This window comes from Aptenodytes forsteri, unplaced genomic scaffold (assembly GCF_000699145.1).
Source record: "Aptenodytes forsteri isolate BGI_AS27 unplaced genomic scaffold, ASM69914v1 Scaffold1, whole genome shotgun sequence".
Classification (NCBI taxonomy): domain Eukaryota; kingdom Metazoa; phylum Chordata; class Aves; order Sphenisciformes; family Spheniscidae; genus Aptenodytes; species Aptenodytes forsteri.
This window is the reverse complement of record NW_008795035.1, coordinates 1,046,475-1,068,776: the sequence shown is the minus strand read 5'-3', so window position 1 is coordinate 1,068,776 and position 22,302 is coordinate 1,046,475. Positions and strand designations below refer to the sequence as shown.

At 36.5% G+C, this 22,302-nt stretch overlaps 1 protein-coding gene across 1 annotated transcript in view; it reads right to left on the bottom strand.

Moving 5' to 3' along the window:
- MYO5C (myosin VC) overlaps nt 1–22,302 on the bottom strand; it is a gene marked incomplete at its 5' end in the record, with an annotated part of 35,745 nt that continues 13,443 nt past the window's right edge. The window contains 27 exons of the mRNA XM_019471314.1: nt 1–153; nt 412–492; nt 995–1,169; nt 2,199–2,481; nt 2,911–3,061; nt 4,568–4,657; nt 5,801–5,955; nt 6,924–7,019; nt 7,743–7,830; nt 8,087–8,252; nt 8,474–8,525; nt 9,330–9,423; nt 11,535–11,715; nt 12,100–12,180; nt 12,267–12,330; nt 13,172–13,265; nt 13,856–14,036; nt 15,244–15,307; nt 15,894–15,987; nt 16,209–16,373; nt 16,997–17,143; nt 17,656–17,821; nt 18,707–18,918; nt 19,741–19,852; nt 19,939–20,025; nt 21,528–21,625; nt 21,982–22,116. Of these exons, the coding sequence (XP_019326859.1) occupies nt 1–153; nt 412–492; nt 995–1,169; nt 2,199–2,481; nt 2,911–3,061; nt 4,568–4,657; nt 5,801–5,955; nt 6,924–7,019; nt 7,743–7,830; nt 8,087–8,252; nt 8,474–8,525; nt 9,330–9,423; nt 11,535–11,715; nt 12,100–12,180; nt 12,267–12,330; nt 13,172–13,265; nt 13,856–14,036; nt 15,244–15,307; nt 15,894–15,987; nt 16,209–16,373; nt 16,997–17,143; nt 17,656–17,821; nt 18,707–18,918; nt 19,741–19,852; nt 19,939–20,025; nt 21,528–21,625; nt 21,982–22,116 (3,465 nt within the window). The remainder of the gene's footprint in view (nt 154–411; nt 493–994; nt 1,170–2,198; nt 2,482–2,910; nt 3,062–4,567; nt 4,658–5,800; nt 5,956–6,923; nt 7,020–7,742; nt 7,831–8,086; nt 8,253–8,473; nt 8,526–9,329; nt 9,424–11,534; nt 11,716–12,099; nt 12,181–12,266; nt 12,331–13,171; nt 13,266–13,855; nt 14,037–15,243; nt 15,308–15,893; nt 15,988–16,208; nt 16,374–16,996; nt 17,144–17,655; nt 17,822–18,706; nt 18,919–19,740; nt 19,853–19,938; nt 20,026–21,527; nt 21,626–21,981; nt 22,117–22,302) is intronic.

Here is a 22,302-nt window from a genome sequence, read left to right as displayed (position 1 = left end):
TTAAACCCTTGTGAGAAAGCCAAGTTTGAAGCTGCTGGGGACTTGTATCATTTCCAAGGCATGTGGAGAGGGGGTGAAAGGAAACGTCACTTGAAAGAGATATTTGGTATCGAGCATCAGCTGTGGAACATCCTCACGATTGTTTAGCATAGCCTGAAATTATAACAGAAAGGGTAAGAAAATATTGTATTACGAATCAAAGCAAAACCAGTACATTGTTTGCTTCCCATTGCAAATCTTGCTTTCACATGATGTTAAGGAGTCTTGTTTTGATCGGTTCCAAATGTCTAGAAGCTGAGCAACTTAGTAACAATATGATGTAAAGGTCAAGTATAACTATGCAGCATCAAAAACTGTGTGTATGAAGTATCCTGTAACTTGAATATGAGAAATAATAGTTGTAGCTCTTACCTGGACTTTACGAACGAATGATGGAGTCACTCTTTTCTCAAAATCATCTATTGGAGTGTAGGAGTTGAGGATCTTAACTATCTGTTCAAATTACAGAAGACTATTTCAGTATGTCACAAAAAGTGAGAAGACAGTAAGAAGAAAGCATTAATATGATATCTGTATTGATATTTAATGGAAGTTCCAGTAAAGAATTTTACAATAAGGAGAGAATTTTGACCTAATGAGTTGGTTACATATATGACCCATTTCCAGAGGTGTCAGCAGGATCAAAGAGATATAGAAAAAGCTGAATCAATTAAGGGAAACAACAAAAAAAGCCTGTGACAAATTAAAGAAAACGCATTGTGGAGTAAAAACATGGGATAGAACAAAGCAGGCAAGTATTTACCATGGGAGCAGTTAAAATGCTAACAATCAGGAATAAGGAGTTAAAAAAATTCAGTTTAACAAGTGGTAATGTGGAACGCTGAGGAATGCTATTTTTATCAAATGAAAGGCCAATAGCTCTTTGCAACAAATTATTTTAGATAGCTAAGATTCTGCAATTGATGCTGCCAGAAGAAAACAGATGGTTCATTACCTGCACAGTAGAAAGAGATGTGCAGTGTTCACATATCTCCTTGGCATCATCATCTGTGATCTTTTTGACCTGAAGGAGCCAGGCTGCTTGAGCTAGAGGCTCCAAAGTTTCTTTGGCATTGCTGCTTTGAAGATTCTTGTCCTTAAGCCATTCTTCCAAGTAGCTGATATTACATCTGGATTAAACCATGAATGGACAACAGAAATGTCAGGTTCTCCCTAACAAGCAAGTTACATTAAAGACTTCTAAAGAAGGAATGCTCCTCTAATGCAGTGTTCGAATTCATACATTTTAAGTTAAAAACCATACCTGTAGATCATAAAAATCAATTAATAGCTTATTGATCTGTAAGTTTAATCCCTTGTATATTTCAATCCTTTTTATTTTTTTATTTCTTAAAGCTTGGATAATAGGAAGCAAGTTATTAGTTTAGCTGTTGTTTACAGAAAATTACTAATATATACTGGCATTGCCTATTACACTGTAGAAGTATATGTCTTTAAAATACTCATTTACAACTGAACTTATACAGGAAATGAGAACAATCTTTGCACATTACAAAGCAGGGCCAGACTTACAACTGATGACCTAAAGGTTATCAGCTTTCTTCTAGTAATATTCCCAGATCGGTCTACATTTTACCGATTTTCTTTCACCTTAGTCTGCAGACTGTCTAATGGAGAACAAATGAACTGTATCTTCTGCAAAACAGTTAGGAGCATGTTCTCTTGATGCTCGTAACAAGACAGATGATGCCCGATCCAAACCCTCAAAGGCTCTCTCTCAGTGCCTTTCTCGTCACAGGGCATGAGAAATGCAAGTCAGCTTTTGTCTGTCTGCCAGCCAGGGGATGCTGCACCTGTTTACTATAGTAAGAAAGAATCAAAAATACTATTCATCACATCATGAGTGAACTAGTGTGGAAAGAATCCTAAACATATCTGACTTTAAATTCCAGACCATAATTTTCTCTGTCTTTTCCTCCATTAGTGTTTCCATGGAAACAACAATTTGTAATATGTTATGTTGAGAAAGCTCAGCCCAAAAGGCAAAGATCTACTTTTTCCAAAAGAGTAAAAAACAATTAGCTACTTCCAGTAGAACGGTTACAGGATATCCAGTGACTTAGCAATAAAGGACACTACATAAAAGCGTTAAAAACTCATTCTCAAGCAACTGCTTGTTGAAACTTTACTGGCTTTACCTTATCTGCATTCCTTTTCTACAAGAGCACATGTCCTTGCGGAGGAAGAGACTATTGAGGGTGATAGCGCCAATCAGAAAGAAAAGCTGCTTCACTGCCTGCTTTAGAAGCTCAGAGTCCAAGCCATTCTGGCACATAGTACTATAAAAATAGCTGAGCTGTTGCAGGATGGAGGTCATTGTGTAGGTATCCGTGTCGTCTATACTAGAAGAACGTTTACGGAACCCTGTAGGTTTCAAGCCAGAAATTCCCTGAAGACTTTCATATTCCAGCATGCCTGGTACTGAAAGACAATGGAAAATAACTGGTAAGACCAACACTCCTAAGGCTCCTTTTAGTTACGTTAACTTAATTATTGAACAAAACCTACTTTCAGGATATTTTAAAAGTTAAATGATATGAGAAAAACAAGATACTGACAAAGGCTTCTGGAGCACACAAATTTTAAAAAGCCTTTTGTTTTTGTAGAATGTCAATTGGTTTCAAAGCATTATCCCCCACAAGGAAAGTTGTGAGGAAAAAGCCTTTCTGAACCCTGTGGGGATATACCATTCAGTGGAATTTGTATGAGCAGAAACACACATGCAGGTACATATATATGTATAAATCAACAGGAGAAAGAAGTCTGTCCCATCTTTTGCCTCCATGTATATGCTCTATTCGTATACTTCACAAGCTACATTTAAGTCTGCTTGGGTTGCTGCTGTCTTACCAATCATGGGCTGAATGTTGTTCTCCATTACAATAATGAATTGGTGATAGATACGAATGGCCAAATCACTAAGGATTTGTCTGTATTCTGAGAGATCAAAATGCTTCAAACAGTTCTTATTCTGACGTGGAGTGTTACGCTTCATAAATTCCTACAAGTAAGTTGTAAATATAATTATTAGAAATCACATAACATTATAATTATAAATTGTTACTGTAATGTAATGTTTATATTAGAGTAACTCATTCCATCTCTGGCTGAACACAGTCTCAGAATGAGTCAAAGCTACAGCTAACTTCAATGGACGCTTCCAGTTCTGGGCTTCTTGTACTTAATTTTCCAGTCTATGTTGATGTTTACTCTGTTCCTAAAGCCTGCTAAAGCCAAAGGAAAGACATGCATAGATTCAGTTACTGTAATGTAATGTTTATATTAGAGTAACTCATTCCATCTCTGGCTGAACACAGTCTCAGAATGAGTCAAAGCTACAGCTAACTTCAATGGACGCTTCCAGTTCTGGGCTTCTTGTACTTAATTTTCCAGTCTATGTTGATGTTTACTCTGTTCCTAAAGCCTGCTAAAGCCAAAGGAAAGACATGCATAGATTCAAGAATTTTGGAGCAATTCCTAAATCACTTAAACAGAAAGCAAAAGCCACCTCCCCCCCCCAAACCAAAAAAAAAAAAAAAGACAAAATGCAGTTTTTAAACTATTTTGGTAAAAAAAAAAAAATACATTTTATTGCTGCAAAGGAATCTCATTTTTGGACTTTTCATCAGGAAAGTTCTGACTTTCAGAGTCAGTCTAGACTGACTCCTAACTTGTGTGAAGTCTTGAATGTTCATTACAAATGTAGATTAAAACTCTAAACTCTGGATTCAGACCTTTCCCTACTATTGCAACTAAATTATAAAAGACTTATTAATTAAGTTTAAATGTTTTCAATTCTCCACTGCTCTTTAGATGTTATCGATAGGACCACAAGAGCGAGTACTGTTGTTTAGACGGTACACAGTTACTGTGATTCCAAGGCTTTATGGTACCTCTTTGCTTTAATCCTGAAGACTATATTCTCATGTGCCTATGCAATTTCAGTTCAGTCTACCCAAGTTTATAAAACCTAGCAATAAAATACAGTAAGAGTTTGCAATTTCAAAGAATTTGAAAGAATTTTGTATTTCAGGTTAAAACTTAGCTTAAACAAGCAAGTGAAATAAGGAAAAAAATGGGTGTTTTATTGTTTAGCTCCTTTTCTGAGGTTTTCTTCTGTAATCTCATACTGGTAGCAGTAAGTGTTTGAATGGTCACAATTACAAAATAGTAAAACTTTTATATATATATATGTAGCTGGACATCTGAAGCCCAGGTCACATTAAACTCCTGTGGAAGAGTTCAAATTAAGTAGCAGTTTCCACATCATGTCTTTAACCTACTTTAGCACTTTAATGTTTCCTTGGTTTCACTTGATCTGTTAGTTCTACACTGTCTTATTATTTGTGTAAGACATGTAACACCACTGCAGAGCAATATGAGTATCTAAATATCTGGAAGGAACAGTGGTGAGCTGGTGAGTAATTATCTATTATCACTATTTTTAATTCCAATTGAAGTCTGTCACAAGTAAAGTAATGAAATAATTTGATGAAATAATTCCTACCTCTTCCCCACTGTACTGCTTCAAACAGTTAAGAAAATAGTATGTATTGGAAAGCCAAAACGACAACATCTCAAAGTCTTCTGAATGTTCCTGAAAATGATAAGCAATGCAATCTTATAATGGTACTGCCTCATGAAGTTAATTTAATAACTAAACTTAAGACCATTACAGAATTGGTATAAGAGCCCACATACAGCAGGAGCATACGGCATCTATAACATGCTAGTTGAACAAATCACGCTGTGTTTTCAGGCTAATATACATATAGCAAAGATCCCTCTTTTATCTAGTAAACACTGTTTTAAGTCTTATTTAGCCAGTCTGTCATTTAAGAAGTCTGAACCAAGTTTTACACATTTCTATGTATAGTGTTGTAGTGTACTGGAGGCCTTCCTGCAAAAAAGTGTGAATGACGCCTGTATACACAAACAAAACTGAACTACATATACACACAGTTCTAACTATGCGTAAGTATGTTTTATTTTTGTTAGCTAAGTAAGCACAAGCTTTTCTAATGGATAAACCGTGGTATAAATTTGTTCACGAATGAACTATAGGCATTCTCTATACAACAAATTCAACTGCATAAACCATAGTCCACTTCTGCCTGTGCTCCAAAGCATGTCTGGTGTTTTATTGCATTATAAATCCATAATAGAGCAGTCACATAGCTGAATTCGTTATGCAGATGAGACAACAGGCTAACAATTCTTGTTTATAACTTGATTTTGTAAACTGGCTGGCAACATAACTTTAATCATTTGGGTACTAACACTGCCGTACCAAATGACATGTCAAAAAAACATTATATTAGTAGAACAGCAGTATAAAAACCTCTTAAAATTCCGATACCTGCCTGCTGCCAAACATACTAACCTTCATTTCTGTCCATCCGACTTTTACCAGTACTGAAAGCACAGGTGCACTTCACCTAATTAGCTACTCATTGTAAAATGCAAAATACTTTAAATTACTTTGTCAACAAGCTCTTCAGAAAAACATAATTTCTGTTAATGCATTCTGTGCATTCTGTGTTCAGCACAATATACCCTTACCTGGAGGCTTTACAGGGATACTACTACAAACTTCAGAAAAAGTGTTACTAATGATTATTATTCTATTATAGGAACACCAGCAAATGGAAGTGTGAGCATTCCCCAGCTACTCTGCATGCATCTTGGAAAACTTATATTAAAAATCAGAAAGTACAGTACGGCCAAACATAATTCCTACCTTAGCAACTTGTTTGATACCATCAATGGTTACACTCATGAAAGATTTCAGCATGTCAGCATCATTCAGGTAATCTGCATACCTCACACACATGAACAGGATGTGAGCTGGAAGGCCAGGTATCATATTAACTACAACTCCACGTGGCTTTAAATCTGCATAAAGGAGAGTCATCAGGTTTATTATATAAAACTTCAACAATTCAATATATCATTCTGAAAAAGACAAGCACTATGGGGTTTATTTCTTCAGTGACCAGTCACTTGATAATTGATTTACTGATTGTTTGTTTCTGAAAACTTCTGTAACAGTATTGTTCACATAAGATATTAATTAAGTTTTTCAGAGTAATAGGAGAGTATTGTAGCAAATTCTAAGGTCCAGCATGGGCTAAGCCACACAGGACAACTTCAAAAAGCAATTTGCATTTAACTGTCCACTGGAGGCCCCACCAAATTCTGGCATTGCTTAATGAGACGCCTTTGTTCACAAAGATACGAACATTCACAAGGCTGAAGCAGATGAGAGAAAAGGAAGATGTTTCCAAGCAGCAGTTTACAAGGGTACTAATGTACATGGAAAATTTGTCGAGTTTACTATTAATTGTAAGCTAATGCAAAAAGCTGATTTGGCAGCAAGATTGCTATTGTGAAGTAACTCAGAGGAAGGACAAAGTTCCTCTACAAGAGAAACATGAAAGCACAGTTCCCTTCAGTGAAGAGAATGATATGGAAGGGACAGCCAGGAGAGTAATCCATCACACGTGGATATAAGCCCAATGACTTACAGACTTAGCAGATGACCAGGAAGAAAGTAAATTCAAGTCCCTCGAGTGCTCTTGAGACTTATAGCTTTATAAGTGAATAAATAATAAGAAAGATAGAGTCAGCATTACGTAGAGTCAGACAAGTGATCTTTATGCAGATAAAGCACTTCTATATTTGAAATGACTGGCAGTAGAAAAAGAGCAATATAGAGCCTCCAAGTCATATTGGTGGTAAGAGAATGGAAAAAAAAGGCAACTTTGAACATAAGTAAAATATGGCGCCTTGTAGTTTTTCTTGTAGTGTTCTACACTGAGTATCGTTGACTACTGATAAAATTTGAAGCGTTACTAAAATACCGAGGATCAGATTTTGAATGATCCTTTCTTCGTCCTCTTTTTTGTACTCCATCATTCCAATGTACTCTTTGGACAAAGTTGGCATGTGAGCTTCAGCTGTCAAACACAAAAGCACTGTTACCTGCAGGTAAACGGCTAAGCTAATGTTCACGTTAGAACAAACTATTGGAGAAAAGCAGTTTTCTCTGTAATAAACAGAGTATGGGCCCTGTTCACAATAATGTTCTTAGCTTATGGTTCCAAGCATTATGAGTTAAATAACATTTATATTATCAATGTGATTAGTTTCACTGGATTCAGTGGAATTACTTGCACTAAGAAGACAAACAGCAACAATACAGCTCTACATTAGTCACCTCTGCAATGTTTTGAAATGTATTCTATAGTGAAGAATTACTTGCTATAAGAGCTTTGTACAAACTAATTTCAAATCAGGAACCATCTGCCATTTGAAGGTCATGGGAGGAGCTACTCATCTGATGCAAAACTAAAATTCTGTTGGCTCGGAGACAGTTTGTGTGAGGTTATGTATTAACTTTTGTTGACAGAACCTGATGCCCCCGGCTTAATCTTTTATCATACAGTCTAGGTCCCGTATGCGCCCATTATTTAGCTGGAAAAAAAATACAGGAATGGGCTTTTATATAATTTCTGTTGATGGTTCCCTGGCACTTTTTTCTGAGGTTTTAACATTTCTAACCCAACCCAAACCCTACCTTTTTCTTTTTTTTTTAAAATATACTTTCTTTCAAACACACACTGAACATCCAAATCTGTATTTCTTTAAAAAAAAAAAAAAATAAAATAACAATATCTTACTTTTTTCAATAGTCTTGGTAAGAGTTTTGATCTGATCCTCCAATTTTTTTATTATTCTATCTTTCATGTCTAGTTCTTCTTCAAGATCCTGTAATAATCACAGTCAGCGAGTTCAGAGCAATCACAATTAAAAAATGTCTTCTACTGCTACGTGTTATTGCCACAATTAAAGAGCACTATGATGTGCTTTTACTTATATTTGGTGGAAGAAACATAAAACCTTTGTATCTTTTTTCTCCCCCAACGAATTGAGAAAACATCCTGCCCATACCATGAAACCATGATTTCTTTCTTTTTATCCTGCGTTTCAGGTACAGTTTCTTAAGACAGTTTCACTTCCTCACCCTGTTTTCCACAGTAAGTCGAATTGTTTCTTGCTTTATCTTGCTTTTTACTTCATCCTGGATTTCATCTTGCATCAAACCATTGCTCAGCCCCTCAGTTTCTTGGGTTGCAACTTTCAGACTCTCTTCTTCGTTTATGTCTATTTCATTCTGTGCCTCATTTGTTCTATGAATAGATAGACAAGAAGCTTTGTCTCTTATTCTTCTTTCATTAAAGCACAGTCGTATCATACTTGTCCATTACTTACTAACTGTACACAAGGCTGTAAGGCAAATCTTACATTGGATGTGGTACTTCAAAATAGTTTAAGTGACTTTGTTACCCCAGCTTATGGCAACTACATTTCTTACATTAAAACAAAAAAAAAGAAATAGATATATATTTACCGTCTTTGTGTTCTATCCCCTTCTAGCTCAAAATGCAGCTGATTAGACATCTCTTCATTTTTTTCAGAAATAATTAGCAACAAAACCCAAAATAAAAGAACAACAACAAAATCACATTTGCTTACTGTTCTGTACTAGTATTCAGTAAATCTCTTCTTACACTCATAATTTTGTTTCATCTAACGAAATCAAATGACACGTCAGATAATGTATCAGAGAAGTATATGACTACTCCACACCACACAGAAGATTATATGGGATGGGGAATTTTGACACTACCAACTTCTTGCAGTTGGCAGTAAAACTACTTGCAAATTTTAAATCGACTGTCTAGGAAGACACTACAGTTAGAGAGACTCGGAAACCTCAGCAAAGTATGCTTTCCTAAACTGAGAAGAACTTTCAAACAAGCAAATTTAGCAAGAGCTTTTCCCTCCATCTCCCCTCTGAATTTTTCAACACCCTCTGAAGTCCACCTCATAGAGTATGCCTTAAGTTCCAAAACATCTTTCCTTTTTATGATAGTTTCCAAAGTGCATACTCCGTTACACATATTCTTAGCAGAGCCCTACTAAATACACTTGCAGGCATCCAAACCATAGAACTGAATGACCTAAAAAAGGTTAAAAAAAGAAAAAATACACATACTTGCATATGTTTTATTCTTTAATAACAGAGATATAAACTACACAAGACATTTTTTATTGTGTTTCTTACATTTTACTAGCAAGAAAGTAAGTAACAAGGCAATGAAGTTATCGTAATATTTCTTCAGCTTTTAAAAATTCAAAATATAGGGAATTCATCATGTTCATCTTAAACAACTGTAAGACTAGGGACCATACTGGTATTTTACCTTTCAACTTTACAGTCTGCTCTTGAAGACGGTTTTCAAGATCTAATTTTTGATTTTCAAGTTCAGAAACTTGCTGTTTAAGATCTGGGATCACCTTTTAGAGAAAAAGGAGATTGTGTATTTCAGCACCTTCCTTCTTTTCAAATGTCTGCAACAGTTCCTATGACAGCGGAATACCTTCAACTGCAAATCATCAAAGACTGGGGAGACACTGCGAGGGAGTACTGCTACCTGCTTGCCTGACTTGTTTAACTTTTCTGGAGGCATCTGCTGCTGGCCACTCTTAAAAACGAAATAGTGAGCTAACAAAATGTTTGGACTGGCCCAGTACTACCATTCTTCTGTTCTGGTTTAAAGGAAATTACACTGTGGCTTTAATTTCCCTAGCTCAATTAACACTGGAAAAAAAATGCAGTATGTTGAGCCATTTTTTAAAAGTAACATTTTAAGTAGTTTTTCCTTATATTTTCAATTTTAGTAACTTTGTTTTGAAAATATTTCTTTGTTTATTTTTCACTCAGCAGAAAAATAATGTGGTATATACCATCTTCTGGAATAATAGCACTTCCTTGTGTTAGATAGGTTTTACACAGTACTAATAATTAGACTATTAAAAGCCTTGCCTGCAATTTGTTAGCAACTTGATATGCTTAGCTGCCCTCTGGTGGGGAGGGCCTCAGAACTGCACAAATCTGTAACCACCATAAATCCCACAGGCATCTGGTTTTTCACTATCAAGTCATAAAACTTGTCAACCTGAGAGACAGAAATAGCTTTTTAAAGAGGCTTCTGAGAAAAAGATGCTGATTTCTGTCTTCTGACTACAGGGAAAGAATGAAGTAACTAAATTCTAAACCTGAATGCCTCAGCATGATGAAAATTGAAGCTGGTTGCTGCAGGTTGACCCCGTCTGGCCAGCAGCCAAGCACCCACAGAGATGCCCGCTCCCCCCCTACCTCCACCCCATGCCCCAGCAGAACAGGGAAGAAAATAGGAAGAGCAGAAGCGAGAAAACATCTGGGTCAAGATAAAGACAAACACACCCTCTCTTCTTCCTCTACCTCAGTTCTTATAGCTGAGCATGACATTATATGGTAGGGCATATAATGTCCTTCGGGTCGGCTCTCCAGGCTGTGTGCCCTCCCAACTTCTTGCCCACCCCCAGCTTAACTTGCTGAGGTGGGGCAGAGCAGGAAAATGAGAAAGCCTTGACACTGTGCAAGCTCTGTGCAGCAACAGCCAAAACACTGCTGTGTTACCAGTACTGTTTTACCCACAAATCCAAAATGCAGCATCGTACGGACTGCTACAAAGAAAGTTAACCCATCCCAGACAGACTCAGTACACTGTTATAACACTGACCCATAGAAAGTTACAGTATCACCAAACTGCTTTTCGTTAAGTCTGAAATACCAACAGTGTTCCATCAGAAAAATACACGGCCTGACCAAAAAACAGCTATTTTTTTAAAATCAGATGAGAAGTTTAAATTAGGTAGGTATTAAAAGAAGGTATGGTGAGGTGACTATCTGGTGACTGCTAAACCTCCGATTCATTTTTAGTTAAAATTCTGTCTAAATAAAAAACCTAAATAAATACTTGTTTCTTCATGACATCCAGTATAAAGCTGTAGAAATTATTACACCCCTCAAGAGTTCCTCATATTGTTGAGAAACCGCAAAAAGCGTAACCAAAATACTTGTATGAGCTCAGCAATGGACATCCTGGCAACATTTCGAAGTTCAAAACATCTTTTATAAAATCTGAGTATTCAGCCACATAAGCGTACCAGGGTTCAAATGCATTCTAAAGACTCTCAGTGTCTCCCTAGCTATCAACAACAGAAGCCAAAGCCTGTGTGTGCGCTACACACCAAGTCAGAGTTTGTAAAATGGTATTTTGCCACTCTGATTAGAATCAAATCTCAATTCAGGTTTACAAAAAACAAAAGGGAAAAAGCTTCTGTGAGGCTGCCCCAACAAGCTGTACACTCAGACAGTAAGTCTGGCTGCCTCCTAACACACCACCCCAGCATGCAGGGAAAGAGCCTGTATGGACATGCAATCTTAGATGGCCCTATCTGTTCGAGCCTTGAGATTTCAAGGACGTGGCTGCAAGATTTTGAGGGCTTTGTGCCACAAACACATTTGGACTGTATTACTAAGTAACAAAAGCATACTTGGCTTTACTACACCTTGATCTTACCAGGTTTTCTGAAGTTAGCCTGCTAACTTCCAGTCGAATACCATCATTTATGTCATTTTCCTCTCGAAATAATTTTTGTAGATGATTAATATCTTGGCTAAGATGTTCAACTTTAAAGTTCAAACCTTCAATCTCCTTTTCATATATTTCTTTCTGAGACTGGAAATGACTTTCCAATACTCTGTTAAAAAAGGGAGAAAGAACATGGCAGATGTAGTACGACCTTGATGCAATGGGTCAAGTTTAATACAAAGTGAAAACAAAGTACTGTGGTTAACACGCAGACATTCCATTACATCACCTGTGCATTAAGGGAGTTGAAAGTTATGCATGGTATCTCAGAGGAAACACATTTCCCCGACTGACACATACACACTTACCTCACTGACTTAGTAAAAGTTTGTTAAAGTGATTTTAAGCTGCTCAGCCAGTCATATAATGTAGTGTTTGTTCATTTCTCAAACAGATGTTCAGTATTGCACTGTCAAATTAGTTACTCGCTGATCTTTGTTTATTTTCTAGATCACAGCTTGGAGTTATGAAAACACTGAAGAACTGAACTAACCTTGTAGCTTTTTTCAAGCCCTCATAAGCAAACCACAGTTCTCCATCCTCATTTAAGCATTCCAAATCCTCTGTAGAGAGTCTAGAATACAAGGCAGTATCGTTAGTGTGCAGGTGAACAAAATGTATTTCTTAAGCTTTTTTAAAGAGAACTCAGAACAAAGTTACCTGCTTCTTACATCTTCAAAATCGTAACTTTCAAGAAGCTGTTTTGTAACTTCTGACATCTTTTCTGGAAAAAACAAAGTTTATTACATGAATAATTTTCTCTGCACGTTTCAAATTAAGTTTGATTATAAAAATCAAACCAACCTCTTCCTAAATCTACAAGGTTCTTTCCTGGTACTCAGTAAATATATCTGATTTACTACAAGAATATGATGAGGTACTTGGCTTTACTTCTGGACATGTAAGGTGCACTAGATAGGTATATCGCGAATATTGTTTTTTTTCTAAACGTATCAAACTTTCAATGCAAAGTTACATCTTTCTGAATCTGGACAACTGCTAGAGTTGTATAGATGATTTTTCATCTAGTGCTAGGTTACTACATTAAATGCTGCAGATAGAGGTTTGCTCTATGACATTGTTAGCAATGAACAAAGTGCACAACAGTAGTACGTCTTATTAAGTAGCTTTTCCCAGAGAGAACCCGACTCAGCAAGTTATTTAAGCGTATGTGACATTTATTGGACCTCAGGCTAAAGATAGGATGAATGAAAGCTAGAGAATGTATTGTTTCCATATTCTTCGGTCTCTACAAACCTACTTGTTAAATTCTAAGTGAAGTTTAAATTATTAGTATTGATTTTTAAACACAAAGGAGAAATGTTTGAAATCAGAGTTCCTTCAAAGGGGTACCCCAGGTCTCAGTATTCAGTAGTCACTTTGTGAAACTCACCTGTTGGGTTTCTTTTCCCCTTGCGAGTAAAGGTATGAGTAGAATGAAATCATTACGGGATGGGAAAGAGAACTGAGTTTTTGTCAAAGCTAACATGGAAGAAATCAATTTAAACTGGCCTGCTTCACATTGTACTTGGTAAGTTCTTTGAATTATCTAGTATGTAGCTTACCCCTCAATTCTCGCTTCTGTGACTGGGCCTGCTTTTCAACATCCAATTTTTGTGTCTGAAGCAGTTCAATTTCCTTTTGCAACTCAGGTATTTTCTGAATCAGACAAAAATTATAGACTGAGACAAGGAGTGAATGACAAGGGCTGAGTATCAGTCAAATCATAAAGATTATAATTAAGAACAAGTTCATATGGTAAAAGGCTTAAAATGTGTTGTGTTTGAAGCATCTGGTTCTCAGGCATCAGAGCAGAACAGTAATGTGATGTAGTGAAAACGTATGTGTTTTTGTCATGGAATTGACTCAGAGGGAAAAAAATGTGACTCATACACAAAAAGTACTATTTCAGGTTCAGTTTATAAACTACATTTATGAGAAATCCCCCGAAAAACTAATACTTTCTGGGAAAAAGGAACAAAAAGAGATCCTCACATTTAAATGTATATTCAGGCACAATTACTCTTCAAAACATGCACTTATTTCTGCGAGCAATAACTTACACATATTGTGTACTACATGAAAACAACGCAACATGGTGGTGTATCAAATACAGCTTATTAACTACAACTTCTTCTAAAAATACACTGGAGATAAAAATCAGTGAAGATAATCTATAAATAAAACACCCACATTCTCTTCTTGCTTTACCCATCAAAGACTCCAAGATGAAATGCGTCATACTTTACCTGTGCTTGTTTCGTAAGTTGTCCTACTTCCATTTTCAAGCCATCCTGAATGACAATTTCTTGCTGAATTTGATATTGTAGCTGAGTTTTTTCTTCTTTCAGAATCTTAATTTCTCCCTTGAGCAATTCAATCTCCTTTTCATAGTCCTGCTTCTGCTTTTGGAAATTTTTCTCAAGTATCCTAAACAAGAAAACGAAAATGTGGTTTTATTTCCCTATGTTCATAAGTGAAAGAGTGGGCTTTGTTTTTGTTTTAATTTGAAGGACATGTTTCATTGAAGAAAACTTAAATGAACCATAATTACTTGAAAATGCTACCCTACATCCTCAGAATCAATCTACAAAATGGATGATAATAGGATGAGAACGTCCCTGGATTTTCCTACATCTAATTCAGACATAGGGACTGAATTCAAGGCAAAACTTTTTTCCACTCAAAGGCTAATTCTCTAACAAGTTTGCCTACCTGAGCAGCTTTCCACTATATTTACGGCCACAGTCAGCACTGAAGAAGGACATAGCAACAGAAAGCCCTGTGTCCTTCTCAGTAAAACACTGCAAGAAGCTTTCCATTTTCTACTAGTCCCTGCTGGAATGGACTGGCTTCCAACATAATACAGTTAATGGGCAAAGCAGAGAAAGTAGCAAAGAAGTCCTCTTAGTATAGTCTGAAGTTATTTGCAGCTGAAATCAGACTGAGCTGAAACACCACACAGCTTCCAACCCTCAGGAACAGTGACTGATTGCACTCTTCACACTTCAAAGAACAGCATTTATCTGGCACCCAAGGTTCTCCGTCTTACACTGGAAAAGAGTTACTGGGACATAAACACTTAATCTGAGAAAAGCATGCTGCAAAGCAACAGCCATTTACTGCTTAATAATAGGATTTTTAATACTGCAAATGAAATACCAAAGAGGGGGAGAGTTTTTCCCCTATATTTTTAGCCAAATGTCCTTTACAAACACTGCCTTTCCTTCAAGCTGCATCTTTCAATTCTGTCCTTTAATATTCACTTCACAGGAATTCTGACTGGTACGGCCCCCAGCTGCTCCTCCAGCCCTGACTGAATTCTGAGGATATCTCCAAAGGAACCGTTATGATCAGAGTTGCCTTTCAATTCTCAGAAAGACACATGAAAAGACAGGAAACTGCAAAAGCAAGAAGAGTCTCAAGTCTACAATGTAATTTCCTGCATGTGACTGACGCACAAGCAAGCATGTGCTTTTCCTCAACTGTACATGAAGTACTTCAGTACTAGCATTAATGTCCAAGAACACTGACAGATTCATAAGTGATGTGAGCATATTACATTTACAGCAGGAGAAAGGCAGGGAAAGAGAAAAAATGAATGCTGTTTCGAAGCAATAAAATTCAGATTCCATACATTCTCTGATTTTCTTCTTTTTGTACATCATTGAAGAGTTGCTTCGTGAGGTCATCCATTTTCTCTGTCAAAAAATATTTCAACATTTCAGAGACCTTCATGCAATTATGTGCATTTATTAAAACAGTATGACCACAATTAGAAGTTTTGTTTTAATAAGCAAACCTTAACGTATTTTAAGGCTGAAATTACTCTCTCAAGTGCCAAAAATTGTCACAGTAAGTTTTACAAGTAATGCTATAGAATAAAAAGGTTCTGAAACACCAAAGTGTTATTCATCTAAAGTGTACTTGATCTCATGTGCTGCCTGTGTCCTTTGAAATTAGATTCATAAAAGCAGTATATTAAAGGAACCAAGGACAAAGCGACACTTTGAAGGAATGCATGTGTATGAGACAGGAAATGTAACAGGACGAGAGCTTTTGCTACTGAAAGAACAAATTTAATTTAATTATTAAATTAAAAACATTTGCACTACACATTCTAAGCAAGAGAAGCTTAGGACCAACTTTTAATTTACTGTAAATTCAGCATTTATATTGCTTTTATTAGAACAAAAGTCATTTACCTTTGCTGAAAACCTGACTTTACAACTTTCCCCCACTATAACTCCTTTATAACTCCTTTAAAACTCCTTTTCATTATTGTACCTTTCATTTCCTCAGTTTTTTCTTGGAGCTTTATTTCTAAGGTCTCTTTCTGTTCTTGTAATTCTTTGTTCTGATTCTCAAGTTTTAAGATTTTCTGTACACACAAAAAGAAAGCATAATATACAAACTACAAAGAGGAAGAAATAGGTCACAGAAGGTCTTACATTTTAAAAAGCATATATGGACACCCTTCCTTCCCTGCCACCCCTCCAAAAAATGAAGTTACTCAGTAACTCTCAAATCATGCATTTGATAAATCCAGTAACTGAAAAAACTATTTAAAATAAAAGCACTCAGATGGCAATTAAAGTTTACCTGTTCACTGTCCTCTCTAGATTTTTTCCCCTTCTCTTCATATGTTCTCTTTTGAGCAGTTAGTTTTTCAAGATCTAATTCGAGTTTCTGAATTGTATCCATGTCATTCATACGGGCTGAAGCCAGACTGGTCAATCGTTCCAGCAAACCATGATTTTCTCTACTCTACAATGAGCAAGACAGGTTAAAAGAAAACAGAAGAATGCACACCTGTAACAGAGTTTTGAAGGAAGCACCTGACCTATTTCTGCTCACCATCCCATATCAGCCATGATTATTTCAACCAAGGATTGTTTCCATCAATTAGATTAAAGCTACCACCTTAAAGGTGATTTGGCTGATATGGCTCTCAAAAAATAAGCTGCAAAATAAATATAATACAGAATTCCCAAAAGTTACCAAATACGTTGCATCAAAGCAGTATCTCACACATCCTTCATCCTAGTACAAGTAATCCCATCCAGAGATTGGACGGACTACTTCAGAAACAGTAAAAAAAAAGAAAAAAATAGTTCATTGCAGACTCTTCTCATTGACACAACTAACCCAAAAATATAAGGAAACCCTGCCTGATTCTTCCTACCCTGGATGTAGGAAGAATACTAGTGGTTTATTATAAAGGACCGTATCCCTTACATATTGTCCTGTCTTGTCAAGTAAAGCATGGATATTGTAATTCATGTAAGCCTCTAGTCAACATGACAGCTCTAGTCAACACGACAGCTCTGAATAAAACAGATATGATAAAAAAATTAGTACAAAATCATAAACAGACTGGTGTCTCTCACCTGTTCTTCTATCTTTTTCTGCAGTTGCTGAACTCTGTATGAAAGCTGGATATTCAACACAAACCGCCGAATATTCTGAAATCTGCGCCTGGCAAGCCACGCACGGGCATATTTCTGAAGGATCACAGCCTTGTGTTCTTCAAGCATCTTTAAAATAAATTATTAACATCCGTCTGTAATTATCTATGGCTCAATCAGCATCAATTATAACATTCTGTGAATCTACATACACTGGTAATGACAAGGCTTCTCACGGAAGTATCAAAACACTGAAATACCCAGACTGCAGACTGGGTATTTCAACCCAGTTGAAATATTACAACTTATTATTTTATTGAAATAATTTATTAAAATAATTACTTTATTGATTAATTTATAATTTATTAAAATAATTACTTTATTGAAATAATACAACTTTACAACTACTACAACCACTGTAGTAATCACACTAAATGATCTGTATCAAGTATAAACCAGATAGAGTTCTTGGTAGCTCAGAGATTAGATCTAAGCTACTGTGTATCAGTATTTTTATAGCAACAATATAGAGTAGAAGATATGAGAACCAGACATGCAAAAGGTAAAGTCCTTGTCTACATCTTTCTTATAGAGCAACAGCTGTTTCCAATTGCTGAAATAAAAGTTTTAATAGGCTGTACCTTCCGATATTTTTTTCTTGCTAGAAATCCTCTTGTGTAAGCTTGAATTGTTACAGCAGCCACATGGATGAGCTGGCAAAGTCTACGGACCAGGTAACCCCGACAGTATTTCTGAATAATTATAGCTGCCCATGTTTGTTTCAGAGTTCTTGCAGTTATAGCTTGCCTTAATTCAAGAGACAACAAAAAGTTTACTTAGGTCACATTAGATTTCTTATGCTCATTCCCTCAGTCAGCCAAATCACACACACAAAAGAGAAGATATTGAAAACAGGCATCCACTATCTAAAACACAGCTTTTTCTTCAAAGTGAAAGAGACTATAGCTGCCCATGTTTGTTTCAGAGTTCTTGCAGTTATAGCTTGCCTTAATTCAAGAGACAACAAAAAGTTTACTTAGGTCACATTAGATTTCTTATGCTCATTCCCTCAGTCAGCCAAATCACACACACAAAAGAGAAGATATTGAAAACAGGCATCCACTATCTAAAACACAGCTTTTTCTTCAAAGTGAGAGGGAATTATCCACAGTCTTTGAAATCTGTTCCACAACCAGTTGTTCTGATGGTCTCTTTCTGAAAATTTCAAAGCCTACACAGAGCCATCTTCCTCTCAGTCTGCTCTGTGAATGACTGGTGCAGCTTCTCTGCTGCATAATTCCTCGTAATAATTTGTACACACTAATGTGTAGACCCTTGTAAACTGTTTTTCCTTTCTGCTGCCTGATTTCTTCTCTGGCTCTGAAGCTAAGCAGTAAGCCCAAGCCAACAACAGGGTCACTCGTCATTAGCTAAGGAATGAGCTTACAGGTAGACAGGCCTCTTGGGAATCTGGCAGACAACATGTGAAATCTGCTAGAGTACCTTCTTCACACCAGCTGAAGAACTCGAACATTTTCAAGTCCATGATTACAATCAAGAGGAAGTAGAAATACAATCTGAATTGCTCTTTCGTAAAAATTACACTTCCAAATTAGTGCTGGACATTAGTTTGACCTTCTATATCCCTTCAGGCATGCCCTAACAGCAAGTTCATTCATCAGCCAAAAGTACCGTACAGTCCGCTGCCCCCGGAAGTACTGCTGTATTGTAATAGCTGCTTGTTTTATGAGAAGGAATTTCTTCCGCTGCAGCCAGCCTCGAACACTCTTTTGAATCACGATGCATGCGTGTCTCAGTTTATCTGATCGCAGTTTTTCTAAGTAAGCAACCTGTCCTGCTCTGAAGAAAATTTTTGTTCTCCCGAACTGATATTGGTTACAATCCTGAAAAAGAAAACAATAATTATATTAAGGTTTTATTTTATTTTGTAGACTAGACACTGTCTTCCTTTTATAAATTGTCACCTTAGACAAGCTCTTCTGAAATGACACGATCTTGCTAAATAAGAATATCTTCTCTGCCTTCTTTGTAGATAGGAGTATATGGGGGGGAAATCCACTTAGCAGGAAAGAACCAGAGAATTACATCCAAAATCACACCCTAGTGCAATCTTATATTCAAGAACACCCGAAGGGCAAAAAGTGAGCAGGTATTTCTAAAGCTAAGAGCAAGAGGACCACAGTTTTTAAGGCCTTCATTGGGAAAAAAAAACCCAAACAACACAGTAAACTGAACAGTAAGCACAGCTTGCCTAACCACTACAAAGGCCTGTTCAGACTCTGTTAGGATGAAGTTTTGACTTCAACACACAATATGCAAAGTAGCACTTTTTTAGAACAGTTCTCCGATATGCTGCATTCCACCATCAAAAAAAAGCTTTGTTGTGTAAACTTCTAATACTTGGCAAATTTACACCATTTACTGTTCACTGGTTTATAAATATAGGTAGAATATCTTCCATTTTACAAGTGAAGATATTAAGCACAGAGAGGTTAAATCATCTGTCTACAGCCACAACATGACTCAGTGTCACTACACAAGGTTATTGACTCAGAAGCCTATGTTCAACACGCTAAATCAGGAAAAAATAGTAATAATGTAAATATCTTTCCTATTTGAGGCACGAGATACTACTCTTGGGAAAAAAGACTTTCTATTAATAATAGATGCTATAATACATAATGGATCAGTGCATACAAACTAACCTGGATTAGCCGCTGCAAAACAATCTTGCAAATCTGCTTCTTGTCATTTATGGAGAGTTCCTGCTGTGTCATAAGAATGCTGTAACGGCTGAAAAACTCAATGTAAGTCCACCTGGAAAATTAAAAGTTAGCAAATGCAATTCATTTAAGAGACACCTACGTACTTTTTGACACATGGAGGCCAACTGCTATCCCTACCTGGATGGGTAGCTCTGTGCACTAATTCGAATAGTTTCCAAAACACCACATGCTCGCAGTTGCTGAGCCACTCTTTTTGAATCAAACCTAAAAAAGCAGAGTTATATTTTACATTTTTGCTGGGTTTGGCATGCTATAATAATTATAACCGTTCTACTAGCTGGATTTCTATTTCTGCTTATAGAACGCCGGACTCCCTACTTTTTATATGGTGTCTCACTTGTTTTTTTAATATGTGATAGGGAGTATCTGGGTTTTCCTTTTCTTCCTCAAAACAAAAGGAAGACTATAATTATTTCTCTCTTCTGAAGTCCTGTTTCCTTTCAATATTAACTGTGAAAGTTCATATCAGCAAGTGGCAAAGAATCGTGCCACACTCAGCACAAAACATACACAGAAATACATTCCCTCAGCAGTCTACTGGGAAATAATTAGCACACACATTTGCTTCTGCATATCTGGATCTGAGATTATCAAACAGAAGGCATGGAAAGACCCTTTCCAATTCTGGATCAGAGCTGATACACCCACAGAGCACTAAGCTACAGTGTCGATCCAGTACTACCTAAGAGATCCCTGTGGCTGACAGATGACTATATTGTTCTTTCACAAACTTAGGGTAAGCTCTTCTAGTCTAATTCAGACATGTTTATAATATCGAAATTATTTTCCCCTTCACTGCTATTACACAAAATAATGAGGTCTCACAGCAGTGATAGTGAAACAGTGCCGTTTATAACATGAGTGATAGTGAAACAGTGCCGTTTATAACACATTTTGCATGGACAGTCTGGCTTCAAAAAACTGAGCTAACAGACTTAAAAAAAAATTTAGGATCAAAGTTTGCCTCTTCCCTCCTACTCAGATATGACAAAACCTTTTATTTCATTTGTCATTACACTACCTTCCAGCTAAGAGCTGTGCAACTGAAACTAGAGTAATTCCACATGTCTGCCCACAAAACAGACCAACAGCTGCATCAAGGTTAACTCCTGCTTACAGTTAAGTGGTTATCAAGCTAGACATAACAATTATGCAACCTATCTGACATATGCAATTGTATTATAACATTAAAATGATATAAAACTGTGGGGAAAAGCCAAGGCTATGTTCAACACTGCTCATACCTTTTCTGACTTCTAAAGCTCTTCTAAATATTTCTGTGGACAAAAGGGAAGTTCACAAAGAAAATGGCAGTGGCTTTTATTTCCTAAAACTGAATTGGTGCTAATCCATACTGTACAAGAGCAAACACACATATACAAAATGTCCATCAACTTAAACCAAAGGTGGACAACCTTTCCCCTAAAAATGTTATGACAAATACACAAACACTAATATCTGACTTGAAAAATTTTAGGATAATAAACAATTTTTAAGGTATCAATAACTATTTCTGAATGGTTCTATTTTTGTAAAAAGACAATACTTTTTTTACTTCAACTATCTTGAAAGGAAAAATATGTTCTGTATGGGAAGTTGTTCAACAATAAAAATTTAGCTTGCTGACATGTAGCTACTGTGAAATAGAAAAATACTCTTTCAATTTTAAAGGTAATATAACAGCTCAACACCACTAACATACTTACTCAAAAGGCAACTTCTCATCATTTGGCTTTATGCATCGCACATAATGAGGGGTGGTTGCATTGAGTGTCACCATAAGCAAAGACAAAGAACTCCGGAACTAGAAAATATCAGGCATAACAGTTTTGCTAATGAAACATTTACAGCTAAGTAAGAAGTCAAATCTTAGTTTTTTAATTCTTTGTTAGGTTTTGGCTGGACACTGGGAGATTTTCTTAGAGTTTAGATCTTAAACGCAGGAAATTTAACAGTCCTGCTGTACCTAACAGTCTCCTATATGTAAATTAAAGGCACTTAAACCCAGACCCGGAGCACTGCACTGTGGCTGGCTCTTGCTGTACTGAAAACTGGATAATCCCCCGTGAATAGTAATAGAATAGAGTATCATAGTCTCAGACTGCCCAGCACACTTCCCTGAAAGTACGAGCATCACAGAACAGCACGTTTATGTAGTACCTTACTGCCAACAGTCATCCGAAGTTGTTTGTTAGGCGACTTGAGAACAGGTCTTGCAGATTTGATGTTTATAGTTGAACTGAAAGGTGAAACGGACACTGGATTGTCTTGAAAAAAATTTGCACACAGATGAAACTAAAAGTGTGGTGAAAGAATCACAGTTAAATGCTGTGTAACTGTAATAACATTTAAATAAAAATTACATTTACTATAACGTAAAATGCAAAACTCATCCATCTTAATGCTTAGGCCAGGTACTGCAGGACTTGGAACGGGATCTTTAAGCCACAAACAAACAACAATTGAAGAAACAGTTGCAAC